This window comes from Chroicocephalus ridibundus, chromosome 4 (assembly GCF_963924245.1).
Source record: "Chroicocephalus ridibundus chromosome 4, bChrRid1.1, whole genome shotgun sequence".
In the NCBI taxonomy this organism is placed as follows: Eukaryota; Metazoa; Chordata; class Aves; order Charadriiformes; family Laridae; genus Chroicocephalus; species Chroicocephalus ridibundus.
In genome coordinates this window covers 38,675,652-38,696,565 of record NC_086287.1, presented here as the reverse complement: position 1 = coordinate 38,696,565, position 20,914 = coordinate 38,675,652, and the positions used below count along the sequence as shown (strand labels likewise).

At 33.8% G+C, this 20,914-nt stretch overlaps 1 protein-coding gene across 1 annotated transcript in view; it reads right to left on the bottom strand.

The window, feature by feature from the left end:
- RYR3 (ryanodine receptor 3) overlaps positions 1-20,914 on the bottom strand; it is a 233,033-nt gene that overhangs the window by 19,060 nt on the left and 193,059 nt on the right. Inside the window, exons 71-89 of the mRNA XM_063334430.1 lie at positions 19,190-19,360; positions 18,665-18,724; positions 17,600-17,731; positions 16,648-16,760; positions 12,655-12,751; positions 10,990-11,099; positions 10,125-10,176; positions 9,373-9,426; positions 8,999-9,098; positions 8,674-8,753; positions 8,336-8,412; positions 6,647-6,720; positions 6,387-6,404; positions 5,810-5,890; positions 5,314-5,402; positions 4,779-4,907; positions 4,307-4,411; positions 3,089-3,170; positions 1,447-2,771 (exon numbers count right to left, since the gene is read on the bottom strand). Of these exons, the coding sequence (XP_063190500.1) occupies positions 1,447-2,771; positions 3,089-3,170; positions 4,307-4,411; positions 4,779-4,907; positions 5,314-5,402; positions 5,810-5,890; positions 6,387-6,404; positions 6,647-6,720; positions 8,336-8,412; positions 8,674-8,753; positions 8,999-9,098; positions 9,373-9,426; positions 10,125-10,176; positions 10,990-11,099; positions 12,655-12,751; positions 16,648-16,760; positions 17,600-17,731; positions 18,665-18,724; positions 19,190-19,360 (2,949 nt within the window). The remainder of the gene's footprint in view (positions 1-1,446; positions 2,772-3,088; positions 3,171-4,306; positions 4,412-4,778; positions 4,908-5,313; positions 5,403-5,809; positions 5,891-6,386; positions 6,405-6,646; positions 6,721-8,335; positions 8,413-8,673; positions 8,754-8,998; positions 9,099-9,372; positions 9,427-10,124; positions 10,177-10,989; positions 11,100-12,654; positions 12,752-16,647; positions 16,761-17,599; positions 17,732-18,664; positions 18,725-19,189; positions 19,361-20,914) is intronic.

Here is a 20,914-nt window from a genome sequence, read left to right as displayed (position 1 = left end):
CAGCATATAGAGGTGAATTTCGGTCTCTATCAATTTGTGCAAGCTTTATTATTGTAAATGCTTAAGACAGACACAGTGACTTCCTGAAGGGAACTTTTGATTCTTACATTGCTGTTTCTTCTTTGAGGTCTACTAAACAGTTACATACAGTGCTCTAACTGCATTACTTGAGCCGTTCATATACACCATGTGAAAAGTAATTTCTGTAATACAGAATTAGTGTAAAAATTGTTTTGGTAAGTTTCACTAGAAAACATACTAAAGGTAAAAGCTGGATAAATTGCATTGCTGACCACATTAATGACTCAAAGTATCTGCATAAATTACTGAGCACTTCTGTCAATAGTTACAAACAAACCTGAGAAATGGATAAATCAAAGTAAAGCAAGCAAAATTCTGAAATATTTAGTCAGATCTGAAGTAAAATATTTACTTCAACTATCGTTGAAGAAAATTCTAATATATTTACTCAGACCTGCTATGATCCTTAAGTTAAAATAGTATTTTTAAATACTCACCACATTACATTTATGCTAAATGAGGCAGGAATTTAAAAGACACTCATTTTTAAGTACACGCATAACAATGAATTAATAAATAAGAAAAAAAATTGGAAAAATATAGCTCAATCTAGGCAATAAACAAATCTTGGAGAAAAAACATATGAATGAAGAGGAAATAATGAACTAAGAAGTTGTACAATGGAGGTTTATCTTGAAAATCTCTGGAAAGCATACCATAAAGAGGTGGATCAACGATGAGAGGAAAGATATATTTGAATAACAAGCAGAGTGAAACATAATGCATTCCAAATATGACAAATGCATTTGGGTTTTAACATTTAGTTCAATACATTTTTAAACGTAATGATAAATTATATTTAGCTCAGCTGAGTGGAACAAAATACAGAGTTCATAAAACAGAGTAAAAGTAAAGAATGACTATATGATAAACATTAAAGTAATAATAAATTTAGGCAAAATTATTTCAAATAATAGTAAAAAATGGTATTTTATTGTATGTGATCAGTAAAGCATATAGAAGAAAGACGATAATGATAAGGCATTATTATGGAAAAAATAGATTGGAAAAGTAATTGAAATATACTGTAAAAAAATGGGGTATGCAGAATAAACAGGACTGTAAACAATTTAAAGCAAAATCTGTGCCTAGAAAGTTGCTAGCAATTTTTGTTTTGAATAAAGTCCAAATGAAAAATAACACCAATTTCCTGTAGTGAAATCTAAACACACCGGACTGAATTTTTCTGCCATGTAAAACTCTCCTGTTTGTTTTTAAAAGAGTGCAGATTATAAAGTATGTTCTCAATGAGAACATTTATTAATCAGTTAACTGGCAAATAATTCAGTTACTAATAGAAAATTCAGTAATATATTTGTATTATTATTATTCTCTTCAAAGAAATACAAAATCTCTTTAACATACCTGTAATCCTTTTTTCTTATGAACTGTGTTTTCCAAAGATGACTGGATATCAGTACCAAGGATTTCTGCAATATCTCCAAGTCCAGCATCCTGACCGTGTTTTGGGCCACCTTCTTTCTTTGTATGAATGCCAAAAATGTCTGAGATTATGTCAGTTTCTCCCTTTTCACCTTTCACAAACTGCACAAGTTCAGCTCTGATGCCATGCTCAGTACCTTCAACTTTTTCTACTTCCATAACATCATCATGGATTCCAAACTGTGTTGGGTCAGGCATGTCCCCCAATATTTTTGTAACTTTAATGTTTTTGGCTCCTTCAACCAGGCCACCCCCAAATACAGTGCTCCAAAGAATCTGGAAAATTCCCCACACTATAGTGAAGAACATTTGGAACATCCCTACAAATAGGATCCAGAAAAAGGAGAAAAACACTTTCACCATCTCTTTTACTGTCATCTTTCTAACTTTCCTGTATTGTTTCCTTAGGCTCTTCACAGTGACCATTTTAAAAAAGCTGGCAACATTCTTCTTCACTGCAACACAGGCCATTGCAAAAGCTGAAGCAGACTCCAGGGACTTTTCTTCTTCCTCATCATCTCCAATACCCACTACATAACAAGGCTCTTCCTCCTCCTCTTCATCAGGCCTCTCAGATGAATCCGTTTCAGAGATCTGGGATGCTAACTGCATTTCAAAGATTGTGTCTTCACAAAAATTCACGAAGAGTTCCATTTTTTCTTGCTCTCCACCTTCATTTACAACATCAAATATGAACTGCCTTTTGGATTCCTTCACCTGTGGCTTCTCCCACTGCATTCTACTGGATTCACTGATTTCAAAGTAAACTCTTTCTATTTTCTTGGCTCCACCCATTATTTCAATACGGCCAAGATATGGTTCAAAGTAATTAAGAACACTTTCTGCAGGTTCAAGTAAGCTCTGAAGGCGTGAATCATTAGGCATGTGCTCTGAAAGGTTTGTAAGCAGTACTGCTACATTAAATCCAATGTCTTTGGCTGGTTCATGGAATCTTTCCACAAAATCAACATAGTTAAACATATCATTTTCATCAGCTTCTGCACAGGACAGCAGGAATTCAATCTCTGACTGTATGTATTGTTTTTGAGCCTCCATTGATTTCTGGAATTCCTTCTTTGAAATGATGCCTTTACCATCTGGGTCATGCTCTTTGAAAGCATCTGAGTTAGTCAGATCTTTTAACTTGAGGAACATGTCAAAGAACTTCAAAATCATTTCTACATTGCTAGATGATTCTACAAGTGTGTCTACCATTTGTTTTCCAATAGTTCCATTTACAACGTTACCTAAGTAGTGTGTTAAAACAAGAAGTTATTTGGCATCACTACATTTTAAATAAACACATTGCATACTCATGCTGAGAACAGAACAAAAATGTTCTTAAATCTTCGTAATTTTTTGTTCAACATGCTTTTCTGTAGCAGCCCTCTGCTCATGATTATGTATATTCCAGAATAATTGTTAAATAAATACGAAATAGTTTTTTTCCCTGGCATTACATAAAGGCAATTAAAAACAGTTTAGAAAGATTAACATAATTATCATAATTTACATTATGAAGCTGAGACAATCATATTTGACCACAAAGAAAAACAGGTCCTACCTTCAAGCAGTGACAAGAGCATCACTACCATATCCTTTAGCAGATCCAGCAGTTCTTTAAGCAATTCAATCTGAGCAGAGTCCTGTAAAAAAAAAAAAAAAAAAAGGAGTATAAGATTGTTTTGTCTTTGTATTTATCTGGAAAAATAAATACAGTTGAAAAAAAACAGTATGCAGGATGGTCATCTAAATGCAGTTCAAATTCTTCAGCAACATTTCATTGTCATTTTATTATGATTACTATCAGAAGTCTTATACAGTATCAGGGTAACTTACTACAGCAGAGGTATTAATACTATAAAGATAAGCTTTAAAAAAGCATTAAGGATTACCAAAGTGCAGATAAGGGACAGAAGAAACTCACAAAACTGGTTACACCACAGATCTGGCAGTATTCATCTCAGAAAGAATCCATCCTTTCTCACTTTACAGGGAATATTTAATGGCATAATGCATTACCACTCAAATAGAACTAGAATTGTTTAGTTTAACTACAGAACATAAGTCTAACATTAAGGACCTAAAAAAGACCTCAAAATACTGATATGCTTCTGTAGGGTGGGAAGAAATCTTATGAGTAAGTCAGAGAGTAGCAGAGACACTGAGTAAGAGTGAGAAAATTACTCTGCACTGTTGCATGTGGTGCCTAGTGGCTTGAGCGTATGGGTTCATTAAGCAGAAATCACAAAAGAACATAGAAGCCTGAAACTGTGAAGAGGGGTGGGACTCCACAATGCCCTGGCACAGTGAAATCAACACCGACTGTTGCCCTCCTGCTCTGTGCCTGTGATGAATTAACTGGACAAGTTGACTGACTGCCATATTCCCGACCTCTTTGAATCTTTCCCAGCTTTCCTCTTGCCCTACTTAGCTGTAGCATGGGAACCATGCTTTTAACGGGGCTTCTGCTCTGACAGATCATCAGGTTTTGGCAACAGGGAGGCAGGGACCAAATTGCCACCTTCATTATAAGAAAGGTATAATTGGGTTTGAAGCAGTGATTTTGGTATTAGAAAAGTTGAGCGGACAGTGATGATTAATGCTAAAAGCAGTGACATGAAGACGCTAGTCCTGAGCTTCAGTCTTGGACCTCTACATTACAGTAGGCCCATGCACATACAACAAGTATCAACACATTAACTGTTAACAGCTTTCGACATTCATTTGATTGTAATTTATAAACACATGCAAAGAAGGATTACTTGACTACTGAAAATACCTGTGAAAGTTTCATCTGCATATTGGCAAAGACATGAAGAAAGCCAACAACTGCATCCCACAGCCTACTATGAGCCAGACTCTGTTGATTACCTATGCAAGGGCCCTAAAAAAAATAAAGCACATTTTTTATTTATATAAAATAAAATACGACAATACAAATAAAACAAATTGCTTTCCTAAGATTTCCCCCTGAAAAAATAGAAAAAGAAACTTCAGGCTTCCACGAAGATACATGAGAGAGCTTCCTAAGGTCTCCTCGGTATCTAGTGCATCAGTACTAGATCATACCATGTTAAATATACAACCATTCACATCTTTTAGTATTAACTTTACACTGGGCCAGCGATTCCATTTAGCTTTGTCAAAATTAAGAAAAATAGAGCCAATAAAGCCAAAGTATTTACAAATTTATGATAGGACACGATCACAGAACTTCACTGTTAGTACTTTGAGCAAAAGACTTTGCTTACCTGGATATATTCTGTAAGGGAATTGAATATTTGTTTGGTGACAGCCAAAGCTTTAGAGAAATTACGTTGTCCTGATTCATCAATTACATCCTTTCCTGAATAGTACCAATAGAAGTCACTGATTGATTCCTAAGAACAAAATAACAGTGTTATATTTTCTAATTTTGGATTCTGTATGCAGTATTTACTGCCTCCATTTCTATCACCAAAAGTTGAATCATCAGCAGATGAAATTTTGTATTTTTGTGTCAATCTATTTCTCATGACAATAAGAAATTTTTGCATTTTTATCTAACTATGCTCCCTGCAGAAGTGAAAAATGAGATAAGTTACAAAAAATCTGGTTTCATGCAGAATTCTGAAAGGTAATCTATTTTAAAAGGGGAGAAGAGATGAAATAAATTAAATCAAAATTCTTTTTTTTAGATATCCCTGGGGAGAGCATTTTCACATTTGTTTCTGGTAAAATGTGAATTTATAAAAGTGAAGGACAGGCAAGTATGTTATACTCCATTTTCTTCGCTTTTTTCCTCACCTGAAGACGCAAGAGATAGTCAACTGTACTAATGATAATATTCACTGTTGTGGTGTTGCCCATCTGAGTACGTAGGTAATTTTGAAAATCTGAAATAAGAAGTGATTTGTGTTTGGTTACTACATATAGGAATAAAAAATAGGAGTTTATTTTCATATTTTCATGGAGACATAGAGAACACGTTATTTTTAAGTGCCTTTTTGGGTACAGATGCTTACGTGGTGGAAATTGAAGGTAGATTAAAATGTAAATAGAACTGAAGAATTGTTGTCCACATGACTTGCAATAGGCTTTACTATTAACAATTGGCATAAAAACTGAAATTATATTAAGACTTAAAAATTCAAATTGAACTCTGCAATTCAAATTGTTGACATGCCAATTTCCCCTCATAAAACTAAATTAGAGGAAAAAAACATTAGAATTGGTTCTATTCAATTCTGTTTAGGAACAGACTTATCACACATTTTCCCCAAAATTAATTCTGTTCACTTACCATTGTTATGTCCTTCACAGAGCAGTTGTAAAAATCTAAATAGATCTCGAGTAAATTCATCATGCTGCAACACTTTTTCACCTTTAAAATACATAAATGCAATGATTATGTGCCAACTGTTACAATTAAATATGCAGAACACATAACCTCACAGCAACCTTTAAAACTGGAATTCTAATAAAAACAGTATTATAAAAGCGTTAAAGCAATTTGAAAGAAACAGACTGATAATAACGAAAAGAAAAACTGAGACAGAAAAAGCAAAGCCAAAATATTTAGCACTCCAATGCATCCATGGTTAAAAAAAAAAACCAAACCCAAAAAAAAAAAAAAGAGAGAAAGCAACAGGAAATATATCTAATAAGTAGGTGGTTAGTCATAACAAAAATCATGCCTTAAATACGAATGACACTTCTTTAATAAGCATCAAACTGTTTATCCAAGCTGAACACACAACCTGCTGCAGACCATAAAGCTAAACCTAAAGATATCTGGGAAGATGCAATGGAAGATTTCTCTCTGTATTTGCAACACATTTTTGCAACAATAGTATCAAAAACTGTAAACCCAAACATACCACGCTCACGAACGATGACTGTGGATCAAAGAAAAATAACAAGAATACAGGATAAGAATATTGGAAGTTATAATGTTTTTCTTAAAAACTATTGCTAAAGATTTTGTAAATATAAAGCATACTCAGAATTCAAAGCCTAGAATTACTTACAGTAAGTCTATCAACAGAAACCTCAAGCCACAGTAAATAACAGTTCTAGTTAAAGAAGGAAGCACAAATAATGTTTTAAGCACTACTGGAATCAATTTCATTCTACTTACGAGTTCCTTCTTCAGTAACCATTCCCAGGCCTTCTGCTTTATTTTGTCTCTCAAACGCATTCAAGTCAAGAACACTTATATTGAAAAAAAAAGCAAACAGGAAAAAGTACTGTAGTACACAATGGAAAATTATTTTCTTCTAGGATATCTCTGGAGGCCTTCAACAACTAGTCTTGACCCACTGTGACATGCATTGCCTCATATTTTATTTAATATGAATATTAAATAAAAGAGCTTGAGGTGAAAATAAGGGTCCAGTGTCCATTTCTGAAAAGAAACGAGTCTCAGGTCAGGTCTCGCCACTTACCTAACTTCACTTCCAGTAAGATCATTCATGGTTTTATGTATAAATGAAAAGTGGAAAAGGAACATGAAATATTACTCTTTATATTGACTCAAACCTGCCTGCCAAAAGGACATTACTGCAGTTATTTCTCAGTCACACTCTGTTTTCCACTAAGTTCCCACTATTAATTCTATTATATTGTTACTGTATATATTATGCATTATTATGTTATTCAGAAGATGTATGCAATGTCTGATTCCATATTCAGAAGACATATATGGAATCAGAGATTCCGTATCTTACAAGGTCTAAATACACTGATATCTCTGTTTTCTTTTCGTAACTTGGTATAGCCCAGCACGTGAAATAGCAGATGATGATTCTTCTCACCACTCAGTCAGAATATTTAAATTCAAACAGTCCAAATATACTTCTATGATTATCTGATTTTTTCCGTTAAACAGCAATGCAGTCACATATTCTACTATCCAGCAACATCATTAAAACCAAAAGCATGTTTAAAGCATCATTTTCATTCTCTTGTCAGTGTTCAAGTCATTTTATCAAAACCTTTTTAAATGAAGTCCAGAATGATACACATACATGATTGGTAATATGATCACTGCAGGTCCTGTTTGAGCAAGTCCTTGCTAAATTGCTCTACATAAATGGAAAAATTACAAGATACATGTTATTTAATTAGGCTGCAACTACTCAGCGATAATTTCTGCAGTGAAAGTCACCACTCCTTCCATGTTTTTTCCTGTCTACATAGGGCTTCTCCACTTCTAATTCCCAGTCTATTCTTTCAGAACCCTTCTGTTGCTTCAAAAGGCTGAGAGAAGGAGGTTGTCTACTGTAAGAGTAATCAGAAGCACCAATAGTTTTCCGCCTTCTTTATGTGAGTCCTTTACCTTAACAAATGTGAACTTCTGGTTTATCAAGGGAATGGACTACTGTAGTCTCACCGGGCGCATGCCATCTCTCACAAACCTGATACATATGCAGAGGATTCAGATGAAGACACAGAGATTACGTAACTCGTCAGAGACGTGCAGAAACTGAAAGCTTAGTAAAGCTCCACTGGCCTGTCTCTCCTTCAGTGATGGGTCTTCCACATCCGTATAATCACCCAGACAGAAAACTTGAGGGATCTGGGACCAGTAAAGGAGCCACTACACTTTACTTTTCTGCCTCTCCAAACTAAGGCTTCAAAGGCATATACCATCTTTGCTTTATTTTCTCCTTTGGAAGAATACTGTTCCTCTGATTCACAAAGACTTCCCATGAGTTCTACAATCTGTGACTCCTGTAATTTAAATCTAACAAATCCACCTGCACTGAGCAACAGGCCACCAACCTGAATAAAACTGAAACTGTAATAGTATGATTTATGCTTTTACCTGCAGGACTGCATCAAGCCAGAAAGACTTTGAAAAAATCCAGCATCCTTCTTCTCCTTCAGGTAGTCCAGCATTTTCTAGGGGGTACACATTTTGGGGGAAAAAAGATAATCTGTATTAAAATTATATGAATTACCAACTTCCTGAATTACCATTTGAAATGCAAATCACTGGCAATAATATCATTCTTATTGTACCAAAAATACCTTGATATTTCTTCACTGTTTAGCTTAAAATTAAATGCACCAAAATAAAAAAAAGACTAAACACACTAAAATTCTCAAAATTACTTGCCTCCTTTATACAAACAAGACTCGCAGTAGTTAGAAAAGCATTACCTGTTGAACTATGCTATTCCCACCATTTAGAATAGCAATACCAAGTTTTAGTGTTTCAACAACCATGGGTCCTGTATGACCTGTCAAAAAAAGGCTACAGTCATTAAAACTTGCAATTATGAACTATTCAATCAGAAAAGCAGTCTGGAAATTTTACCTAGTGCAGTTGTAACTGACATTTATTTTGCCTAATTATATACTGTATACAAGTTGTATATGATATACATATCATAGATATAATGACATAATACACTATATATATGTATAGCATTTTAACTATGATATTCTGTATCATGTATACTTTTAATACTTCACAGAATATTACCTTTGCTTGCACTAATCATCTGAAGGACCATCTCAGCAGCGCCACGATCATGTAAGCGAGCTTGCTGATAGAGAGTTCTCTGTTTTTCCATTTCTTTCTCCTGGGTTTGGGAACAAAAATGAGAACAGAATACAGACTGGAACTGATTCAGGAAAAATAGGAAGATGAGAAATCTGAAGTTGTTGAAGGCCATTTGCCTCCATAATCCATGGGTTGTTTGATTCCAAAAACTCAGAACTAACCATTTTTCTTTTATATGAATAACCTACTAAACTAGCTCAATACACACTGTGTTATTTTTGCATTTATTCTAGTGGACATATTTAAAATACTTGCACGTTAGGCAATGATAAATGTTATTTAAAAGCTCTCACCTCAAATGTCTTTTCTTTTTCTTCTTCTTCCTCTTCTTCTTCTTCCTGGCAGCTCTTTTTAGGTTAGAAACAGAAATCACAAGATTTTGTTTATTATGGAATATAATGCCTATTTTTACTATAGTATTTCTACAAAAATGACCAAAGACATTTTTTCAAGCAGTAATTAAAGGCATTAAGAAGATTTACAAAACCTGTATTCATAAATATTTGTGCTCATCCTCACAAAGAAGCTGATATTCCCTAATGTATGAGTACATCAGGGTACTCATCCAACTATGTATACATCCTGTAACTGCAGGCTATGTGTTCTCATGTCATATCTCTCTCTATATCCATAATATTTATTTTCACAGCCAAAATGTTCTCAAACGTGTTACCTTTAATCAATATGTTGCAAAAACCTGTCAACTTATTTTTGACGCACTTCAAATATTAACTCCAAAATAATTACCCAAATAATAAAGATAACTAACATGTTAAGACTGCTCATGAGTTAAACCTGTACAAAACAAAGTGCCAAGTGATATCAACAGGATTGCACCTACTGGAATTTTATAATATTATTTTAATGTAGGAAATTTCTCATTATATATATAAGTCTGAACAGCATTTGCTTCGTCAAAAACAGAGAAATTACTAGTATCAAGCGGCCCACGTAAGAAATAGAAGGAAAAGGTCTGAAAAGCATCTAAAATTAATGGGAAGCATCTGACTGGAGTGAGGGATGGAGCTTAAAATGATGTATTTACCTTTGCCATCATGGCGGAATAGGCAATATATAAAGGATCATCTTCTAGTTTGCTATAAAGAGTAAAAAATATTTAAAATTATTTTACGATGTAGTAATAAAAAGATGTCATACTCCTACTAATATTTAAATATCATTTTTATTACTGGGCATTTTATAGTAGATACACATGTCTACTTGAAAATTGTATTATAAATGTATTTTCTTATCTCAGAACAAGTCTCTAACTTTTAAATTAAAAAAATTCATGGTATATTTGAGCATCCAACTTAGTCATATTGGATAAGTCAGGATCACTGGTTGTTGTAGGTGCAGAAAAGTAGTGTAGAGATACAAGTAAGAATAATTATAACTGTCAGATGGCAAGATTGTATTAGTCATACGGAAAAAGTATATGAAGCACTGGATTACTCTACTTATACAAAATACATATTCTCATCAATAGTCTAAATTCAAAACAGAAACTGGCACTGAAAGAGATTCATGCTAATCATCAGTTTCTGATATACTGAATAAAATGTAATGAATACCAACAAGAACAGAAATCTATTACCAGCAGAGACCACAATCTGAATGAACCAGCGGTTCCTGTAGACTTTATGTTTCTATGAGAATTCATGCTTGGTTATTTCTGTATTGGGTATTTACCAAGCTTTTAAAATGTCAAAAATAGTCAATATTTGTCTCAATATAAAGGTTATACGAAGTTTAAATACATGAAAACTCTAATGAAACTGAGAGGCAAAAAAGCATTCACCATGCACAATAATGAACTGCAATTGTGTTAAATCACTTCTTTAATGTTACTAGAAATTCAATTACTATGTGCATTTACTCAATGTGCTTTTCAACACGGCTCTTTTTACCTTCTTTCTATGAGAGCACTGCGACTGAAATAGAGGATAATCTGATGAAGTGGATCAGGCTGTTTTTTCTCAGTCTCTTCCTCTTCCTCTTCATCTTTTTTTGGAGGTGTCTGTCTCAAGATTTATATCAGAATATACAAATTAAGCTTCATGAGTAAGAAAAAAATTGAGTAATTAAGCTTAGGAAAGGATTTCAGTAGTTTTATTCTGTCCAATTTGTATTAACTTCCAGTATTCATTTTATTCAGCAGCTTACCGCATAACCTGCAACATTATGTGCCTGTATATCTCAGAAGGAGTTAGAGTATCTGATTGTTAATCATATTTGATAGTAACATTAGAAGTTTCTCATTTGCAAGGTACTGAGAACAAGACAGGGAAGACCTTAGGGAAGCCTTATTCAGCAGAAATTACGTGTTTCCCAGTTCAGTCCTTTAGCAGGAGAATTATTGGTAAATTGAACTATTTTTAATAATATCAGATACATCCTATTTAGTCTACTGCTTGCTGCAATACTTTCATATATCATTTCTAGGTAACCTTGATTCAACAAATGTAAGAACTGTTCTCACTGTCAACTTCAAACATTTTTTTGGCAGTTTGAAATACAGTCGGCAGTTTGAAATCACCAGCACTGGCAAAAGTGCAGCATATCACCTTTACATTACTTGTGTTATCACCCCTTTGTACCGTTTTCAATTATTGTAATTATAGTAATAATTGTAATTACAGAAGTTCAATTTAATTCTCTAGTAAATCTGAAAGAATTGTAATCACTGTTTTGATTAATGGCCTCATTCCTTCTTTTAGAAAGAAGCAACAAAGTCAAATAAAGACTGTGACTATATAATTGTCCAGAGTATGAGAAGACTATATTAGCTGTAATTTTGAAAAATCATACAACCTTCTATACTGGTGGGTCTTTAAAAAGCACAACATGACTGCTTTTGCTAACACTGAAGAGTCTCCTGATACATCTTCATGTGATCCATGAAGCTGTATGTTCACTTTCACGGTGTTTCTACAATACAGAGATAGGCCCCTTGAAAGTATTTTAGAAAAACTAACTACAGAGAGGGAAGAGAAAAAGCAGTAGGCTTTCTGAATCAATATTCAGTAACAAAACGCTGAAGTTTACTGATCACTTTTATCAAGTACACATGTAAACTAAATTTTTGCTGAATATGGCTGCATACATTTAATTCTTATGATGTATCAACAAGAAAACAGCAAAATTAATTTGTATCAAAGCTGAAAATGTTAAAATTAAATATTATGCATCAACAAAAATTTTAAAAAGGGGGAAAGGATCAATTGTGTCAAGCTTTAAAAAACTAGTAAATAAAATATAGGAACATAGGAATTACCATAATGACAAAAATAGTCTGACAGTTCATCTAAGCCATTTCTCTTACCAAGAATGCGTATCACATAGTTTGTTTGAAGGCATAAACCACCTTAATGCACTTCAGTGTGCATCACAGGACAAATGTCTTTTTGACCACAGCAGAAAATGACCTTATGCCCTGAAGCATAAGGATTAATATTTTACAAGTTTATGCATACATATACAGTGCACAAAAATTAAATATAGGTTATAATAGATACATAAAAATTACACTAAAGTGGGCACTGAAAAATATGCCCAATTATGTCAGTACTTACAGACAAATCCTGAACTAGTTTCTCCTCAAATGAATATTCCTCTGTTTCTATCCAATAGTTCTGATAGCCATGGAGGAAGAGGTTAATAGAACGGTGCCTGGGGGGGTTGTGAAAGTGAGATCAAGAGGGGTAACGGAACATAGTATAACAGCTCGTGTGGTTAATGATTAGTAAGGATACGTATTTGTACAATTCTGATCCTCTGATTGGTCAGTGAAACAAAATGCAAAACATAACTAACATTCAGTGACAAATGAGCATGTACTTTTGAACATTCTTACTGTATCTTTATACATATATGTACACGTTACTTCTTGTTTTGAGGGCTTTGGGAGCGCTAATATACGTTATACATGAAACTGCAGGTCTGGAACCTTAATGTGAGCATGGGAAAAATACACACTTGAACAGATTGAGAATGAGTGGGTGGGATTTACACCTACGAGATGTAAATCTAGTTTACTAGATTTAGGACACTGAGACAGCAGAAGTTGGTCATCGACACCAAAATAATTATCAAGTGCTTTCCAGCATGTTATCTGCAGGCAACTATTGCTGTCTTCCACATAGAGAAGCCTAACCTCAGCTTCTTTTCGATCAGTTCTAAATCAGGGCAGTATGAATGTGTCCTTGAAGAAGCTGGATTAGAAATACACAAAACCTGCCCTAGAAAATGACCAGTTTCAGAAAACTCCTAGGCATATTAATTGCTACCATACAGTATTCATTAATTTAACTTTCTACAGAAAATACAGCTCATGGCAATAAGACTACACGTAATAATGGCAAAACCATTTCATCTTTACATTACGTTGGGAGGAAAATTTCATTTTGAGGTGCACTACGTAAGGTTACAAAGGTTGTTCCACACAGCCTTTTCATTTACTTTTATCCTGCACCACTAACAAAAGTTATATAAATTGGCTGTATATACTATGACTGTTTAAATACACTGTGCACATGAATTATTATTTTATAATAGAACAGCTATTGAGCCAGCCTTCTAGGTTCTCCTGCTGGCACTGGTGCCATTTTATTATCAAATTTCAAAAACTGACCAATCAGAATCCCCTCTGAAAATTGTACAAATTCATGTTTTATGATAACGTCAAATCATGGCTGGGAAGGAATAAGTGTGCGCATAAGGAAGAGGCTCTCCACAAGTTACATTACCGTTAACTTGAGTATAAGCCTGTCATACTGAGTTTTTTCATGTACTTTTTCCAGCCAAACACGTTGAAAGGTGCTCAGGAAGAAATTGCTAATTTTGTGTCTGAAGAAAAGCATATAGGTTTTCATTGAAGAAAGGTACAAGTTAAATTCAATAAAGTAGTCAGAAAGAATGTATTCGTAAACTGTGTATGAAAAACTGCCATGTACAACTTCGCTGTATCTATGTGCATATACAGATGACAGACAGTAAGACAAATCTTTTACAAATTGATTTCCTTAAAACATCAAACATAAATGCACACATCTCAGAGAAAACATTTATCACATAAGACACTTTTTCAAAGCCATGTACATTCTTTAAACACAGAACACAAAACATTAGTATTTCCTAACTTAACTGATGGTTTTTTCCTTGAAAAATAAAAATATTTTAAAATACAACTATTTCTTTTGTATCTCCAGGCACTTGCCAGAAAAGGGAGTACTCGGAATATCTACAGTAAAGTTAAAATAATTTTTCTATGATTTAACAAACATCAATAGACATTTCAATTTCTGAAATATCATACTGGAATTCCTAAAAACTGATATATATATAAGGATGTCTTTTGAAGAAAATCAGATTAAAATATGAGATTAACTTTAAATTATATAGAAAGCCATCGAAATCTCCAGAAAATTTTCAAAAGAAAGAGCTCATTATTCACTGAAGATATTAATCCTTTCTAGGATGAATGAAAGGGTATCACCATAATGTTTGCTTACTGCCCTTTAAATTAATTCTAGCATCAAATTTAGAACTAACACTCCAAATATAAAGCTGCAACTCAAATGAGGAAATATACAAGATAAGGAGAGCTGCATTTGACACTCTGGTTCAAAGGGATTCACATAACTCCTAGAATTAATCATACCCCACTTGAAATAATCTCCTGAGGGTTCAGAGATGTCTTAACAAGACAATCAATTTAGATGTTGGAGATAGTTATAGATGCATAATAGTGTGATAGCCTTATTTTCCTGTCAGAATTCTATGATTTATCTAGAAAAAGTATGTGTCTATAAACTAATGAATTTTAAAACTTTGTTCTGCACCTATCAATTGAGCAATATACTTAGAATTCCTGCTCATTGCAGGGGGGTTTGGTCAGATGACCTTTAAAGGTCCCTTCCAACCCAAGTCATTGTATGATTTTACGATCCTAAGTCCAAAGTGGTTTTTTCACTCTTGCCTATTTCAAAGTGCAGACACCACAGTTAATTGGGTAAAATAGTTTTATGACAATTCATTTTTAGAATCTTCAAGACAAAATAAGTGGACAGATTTGTCTCACATTCCTATTTAAATTAAGAGTAAACTCCACCACAAAATCTACCATAATGTTTGAGAAGAACCAACCTCAACCTTTTTAACACAGAAAAGTTTTTAATGAAAATTGCAGATAATGTAAATGTTCTACTTCAATGAGTATTACTCTGTATTTTCTTGAAAATGAAAATACCGATTCATAACCCATTTTGCCCCTTGGCAAATGTTCCATCAACCTCAAAAATAAGATAAGTGATTTTTTTAAAGGCAAAAATAAGATGAGCCATTTTTATCGTTTGGGTGCTCATAGATATTCCAAACATTTTAAGAATTTATAAATTCAGAATATGATTGTAAAAAAAATGCTCACAAAAATGTTATACTGAAGGAGGTGCTCTTCATATCACTTCCTCTTGTTTTTCAAAACACAGTTCTTGAAGATTAAATGGTTGATAATAGCCAGTTTGTTCTTATGTTGTACTTAAACCTTTTCATTGCCCTGGTTCTTTAAAGATTGCCTGGTGGTAGTGTGACAACTCAGAGAAGTTATTATAGCCTAGAAATACTACTTTTTTTAAAGGAAGGATGTGTGCTTTTTACAGTATTTGTCTTGTGCAAACCTAATATTCTTCCAATATGTTAGTGGCACAGCTACAGACCTTTAGCTGACATCAAATATGTAGATTGGCTTTAATAAAGGCATTTAAAAATGCAATGCAACTCTTCTGTTAAATACTTTGCAAACAATCTTTGAACAAAAATATTAAACATGAAAGGTGAAAAAGTGCAGGAGAAGGTGAAAAGCAAACTTAATTAAAGATGTGCTTAGGCTGTATCTGAATAAAAACCAGATATATTGAGAAGGAACAAGATAAAGGAAATGACACCAATGCTGCGTGGTCTTAATATTCTGTTTAAAGCAGTAAACTGATCCAGGCACAGGATGCACTTTATCTTGGACTTTGTGGAATCTACATTCAACTCAAGTAAGAAGCAAAGCAACACAAAAGTCAAAAATATCATTTGGCGCTGCTCTGCCCTAATAGCCATTTTAATGCATATCAAATTCTGATGTGGTAACTGAAGGTTGCCTCAGACAAAGGGCCTGAAGCGTTCATACAATAGCCATACAAAGTTAAACAAGAGAAAAGAATACGAACACAGGAGAATAAAAAGAGCAACCAATCAGAGGCAAAAGAGGGACAGAAACAGCAATATCTTAACAATTTTCACAGATAACTTGAGGAACTATATGGAGTAACAGCTGACAAAAACAAAGCATTTGGGGTTTGAAGCAGTGTAATTCCTATGGTCTTTTCCCCCACTGGGTATTTGTCATGAGACAAGTGTTTTGCTGCTGTGAGGAATAAGCTGATAACTGTCTCTTCTGTCTCTTAAACAAAATTACATAGGCCTAACAATCAACAAATTTGTAGGCATACACACAAGCAATATTTGCACTCAGAAATGTAAACGAAAGTTACAAAAAAATAAATCTTTAAGCTATTTACCTTGGCAGGTTGTATAATGGTGCCATTCTGAAACACGCAACAACAGCCCTTTTGCGTTGTTTGGACAGGAGTTTGTGCCAAACAGCTTTCTTTGATCTCAGTGGTTGTTCAACCTATGGGAAAATATCTTCTAGTACGTACAATGGAAACTCTTCAGCTTTTATTCAACAATTTATTTTTAGCTAGTGGTTAATGTAGTATGCAAATGAGAAAATGCTACAAACACTCCCCACCATCTGAAAAAAAAACCTGTTTATTTGGGGTTTTGGTTTTTGATTTCAAATTGGTAAGAAAAGATACTGGGGGCCTTATGTATAGCACCTCTCAGTTTATACACAAAAGCTGAAGATGGCACAGTACCTCACGTGTGGGACTCCTTGGTAAAATTTGAAAAAGATTATTTTGTCTGTTTCTAATGATGCATATTCAATTGTTCATGGAAATGAATTTCTGTGCTGTATCACTTGTGAATGAAATGGATTAACTTTATGGGGGAAGAGTACAAAAGCCTTTTTGTATTACATTGTATCATTTGAATGAACAGGCCAATGATTCAAAAGTTGCTACGGCATCCTCAGGTGCAGAAGTAGGAGATGGGCTAAACCCAGTATATTAAAAATAAGTACACATGCAAACATCTCTTCCTAAAATTACAGAGTTTTCAGCTACTGGATTGTGACAAGTTGTATACTATACTTTTTGCAACTGTTCACAAAGTTTTGCAGAGGGAAATACATCCTCAGTTGTCCCTGAGGCTAAATTGAGGCACTTCAGTAGATTACATTAAAAACTTTGCATATACACATCTGTATGCGTGTGTGCACGGATGTGCAAAAGTAATTTTTATTTGGAAACTTTAATAATGACACTCACTGAAGTTGAAATAATCTCTACAAGGAAAAAACCTCATACTACTTTAAAACAAACACAGCATAGACATTTAACTATTTACCTGTTCCAGATGATACAGAGCAGCCGATATCCTCTGCACACGTTCCACATTTCTCTCTGGGTCAGTAGGTTCATCACTCTTCAAAATGTCTTTGTACAGATTTAACTGCCATTTCACAGCTGGATCATCAGACTAAAAACCAACATATTTTGTATGTAAGCTGCTGAATGAAGATACTGAATTTGACTACCACCACTATTCTCATAGTATAATAAAGAACGTTATAGATACGCCCACTTCATCTGTCCCATTTTAGTCAAAATTAACATCTGCTAGCTGCTCAGAAAAATGGCATTCGATTCTGGACTTTTCTACTGATAGTGGAAAGCTGTTTTATGGAGTCTATAAAAGACAGCTGGAATTTCAGTAGGTGAAGAATTACAGCCAAAGGTTTTGGATTTTTTTTTGCAAGACAAAAATAGAAAAAACGTATTAGAATTACTTAGTGTGTCCAATCTAAATTTATGAGCACAAGTTTATAGCAACCAGACAGTCATCTCCCATGACAGATAAATGAGTTGCTCCTACTATGTTCAAAGACCGCAGGCAATGATCTAAATTATTTATTATTTACAGAATGAGGACGACTCCATTTTGGTATCACCTTTGACAGTGTATTCAGCATATAAATAATAGGAACATAAATGTGCTTGTAAAACTCTTAACTGTTAAGATGACACAAGCTTTTCTTATTTTATCATAGTCACTTTAAAAGTGCAAGTTAAGATTAAGAACAGAAGCTGAAATACAATAGTTTTAATTTTATTTTTTGCTTGGATCAAGTTGATTTTAAGTTATTATAGCTTTAGAAAAAACAATATATCAATTCTTTACACTGTCCTATTCTATAGGAATTGCTCAAACTTGAAAATACCAGCCAAAGCTATAAATAAACTAATTATTGTCATGAAAAAATTATGAAGGAAAAAAATGTTAAAATGGCAATTTTTCTAATAGCTTTTCACATTCCCTTTATTTTAAGTATCACAATAAACAAAAATATTGTAACTTTTGTGTTTTAAAAGTGCACACCACCATTTTTAAGACAGATTTTTTTAATATTACCTTTTCCTGCAAATGTAAATTGTTGCGTAAATGTTCTTTGACTTCATCATCAGTGTCCCTCTGTAGAAAGGTAGAAGTATTTTTCAATTCACGTTATGATTAATCTCGTAAGAACATATACAGCATAGAACAGCTATTATTTTAATATTGAAACTTAACCTCTTTTGTTTTCAAAGTTAAGTTACCAGAAGGGTCTGGGACAAAGGCTTTCTTTAATTTTTACCACAAAACAAGGATTAAAATTTGAAAAGAATTAAAGCTAACTAATAGTATTTCACTATTTGGTTCAAATGAGTATGCATATGTAAAAACGTATATTGTACACAAAAGGAAAATTACATGGAAATGATGGCAGCTGTCTATACACCCCGCTTTTTCTTGGGAAAGCACAATTAATAGCTATAATTGCTTACAGTACATTGATATATTTAATTATATTGACTGCTTAGGTACCTATGCCTCAAAGTTCAGTTTATGAAGTTCTGCTTATTTTGCATTAAACACTATTACAAAGTATACACTTACATAGCTGTATCTAGTCTTGGCCAAAGAGATGAGCTCTTGATCTCCAGGAGTACACATATTCAAACCAATAGGAAGCATCTTTTTAAGTGCAGCTACAATCAAGGATGTTTGTATGGAGTACAAATCCCCTCTACGTTTTGACTTCTTTCTCTCTTGATCTTGTCCTCCAGACTATAATTAAAAAAATAGAAAAGTAAATTACTGTAATTCTGTGGATCATATACTTTTCCAACACGCTCTTCCCCTAATGGTCCGAGGAAACTATGTTCCTGATACAGTACTTAAAAATGCTACATTAGAGGAAGGGTGTAGAGTCTTGAACAGAAAATGTAAAGGAATATTTTTGGTGTGTGCCAATGCAGAAATTGCAGTAAGAGTAATATTTTAATAGCAGTAGCATACTTTTGTGTGCATTCGTACGTGTGAATCTAACTATGTTTTCTGGATCTTACCTCTCAAATCATAAATAACTCTAAAATTAAAAGCTGAGTCAGTCTCAGGGGACACTATTAGTTCTCAATGTTACAGAGACAAATTCAGGATATTTACATTTTTGTTAGAAACTTACATAAAGACAGTTATCCAGGATCTGAATGAATTAATATTGCCTGATTTGTCTCAACTGAAAAATAGCAGTATCTAAAAGGCTTTGATTCAATGCAATAAAATGCCAATGAATTAGTGCCTCTGGGAAAATCACAGCCCTTTGGCTTTGGCTAAAGTATGTAACTCTGGGATGAAAAATTAAGTCTTTTGCATCTTTGGAGATCATGAGTAATAGGAAAAGGAAACCAAAAGAGACAGAGAAGTAAACAGCACAACAAAATAACATCTGCCCTATCTTCTTAAAACAGACATTGTACAACAATATTTCACGCACAAATTTTCATTTATGAGACGGCGAACCAAAATCTTTAGAACAGACCTAGATATTTAATGAACATGTGGTAAACAACAACATAAAAATAGCCCAGTTCTGAATTCTGTACCTAGATTAAACTCCTACTACACTCAAGGGGAGTTTTGCCTAAGATAAGATTTCAGGACTAGGCCTCCAGGCTTATACAACACTACAAAAGAGCAAATGCTTGCATTTAACCCTCCACATCCTTTTCCCTCTGTCAATTAAGTTTTACTGACTACTGTTTTTATAATGCATTATGTAGTTAAACATTAGGATCCAGCAGAATCCACTGCAATTCATTATTTACCAATTATTACCACACTATTATCACAGTAATCACTGGAAGTAAAACCAGCAGGCATACGTATTCTACTCAGTGGTAAATTTTGGCAAATTCTGTCTTCTAGATGGTGAATCTCTGTGTACATAGCTGGTGTTGAACTTTTTGCCTGTCAGAGGGAACACACAATGGATGTGGCTTCCTTTCTTAAGGAACTAACAATTGCAAGAGAGTACTTCGCCTCAAAGCTTTGCTTTTGGAAGTGCCTTAGAAATAGCAGTGATGTAATGGCTATAATAATGACATTATTTGTACTCTACATTGACAGCAGACAAACATATCCCACAATGTATCGCTGTATCCCAGTGGCGTCACTATGCATCTTAAATAATAAATAACAAAATATGTTACAGATATATTAAAAAAAAAAAAGGAAATGAAGGAGAGACACTGGGTTACTCTTCTGCATCTGTGTGCTTGAGGGCATTTTACACATCCAATTTTCTTTAGTTTCATTTGAGATTAATAACAAGGTATGGAC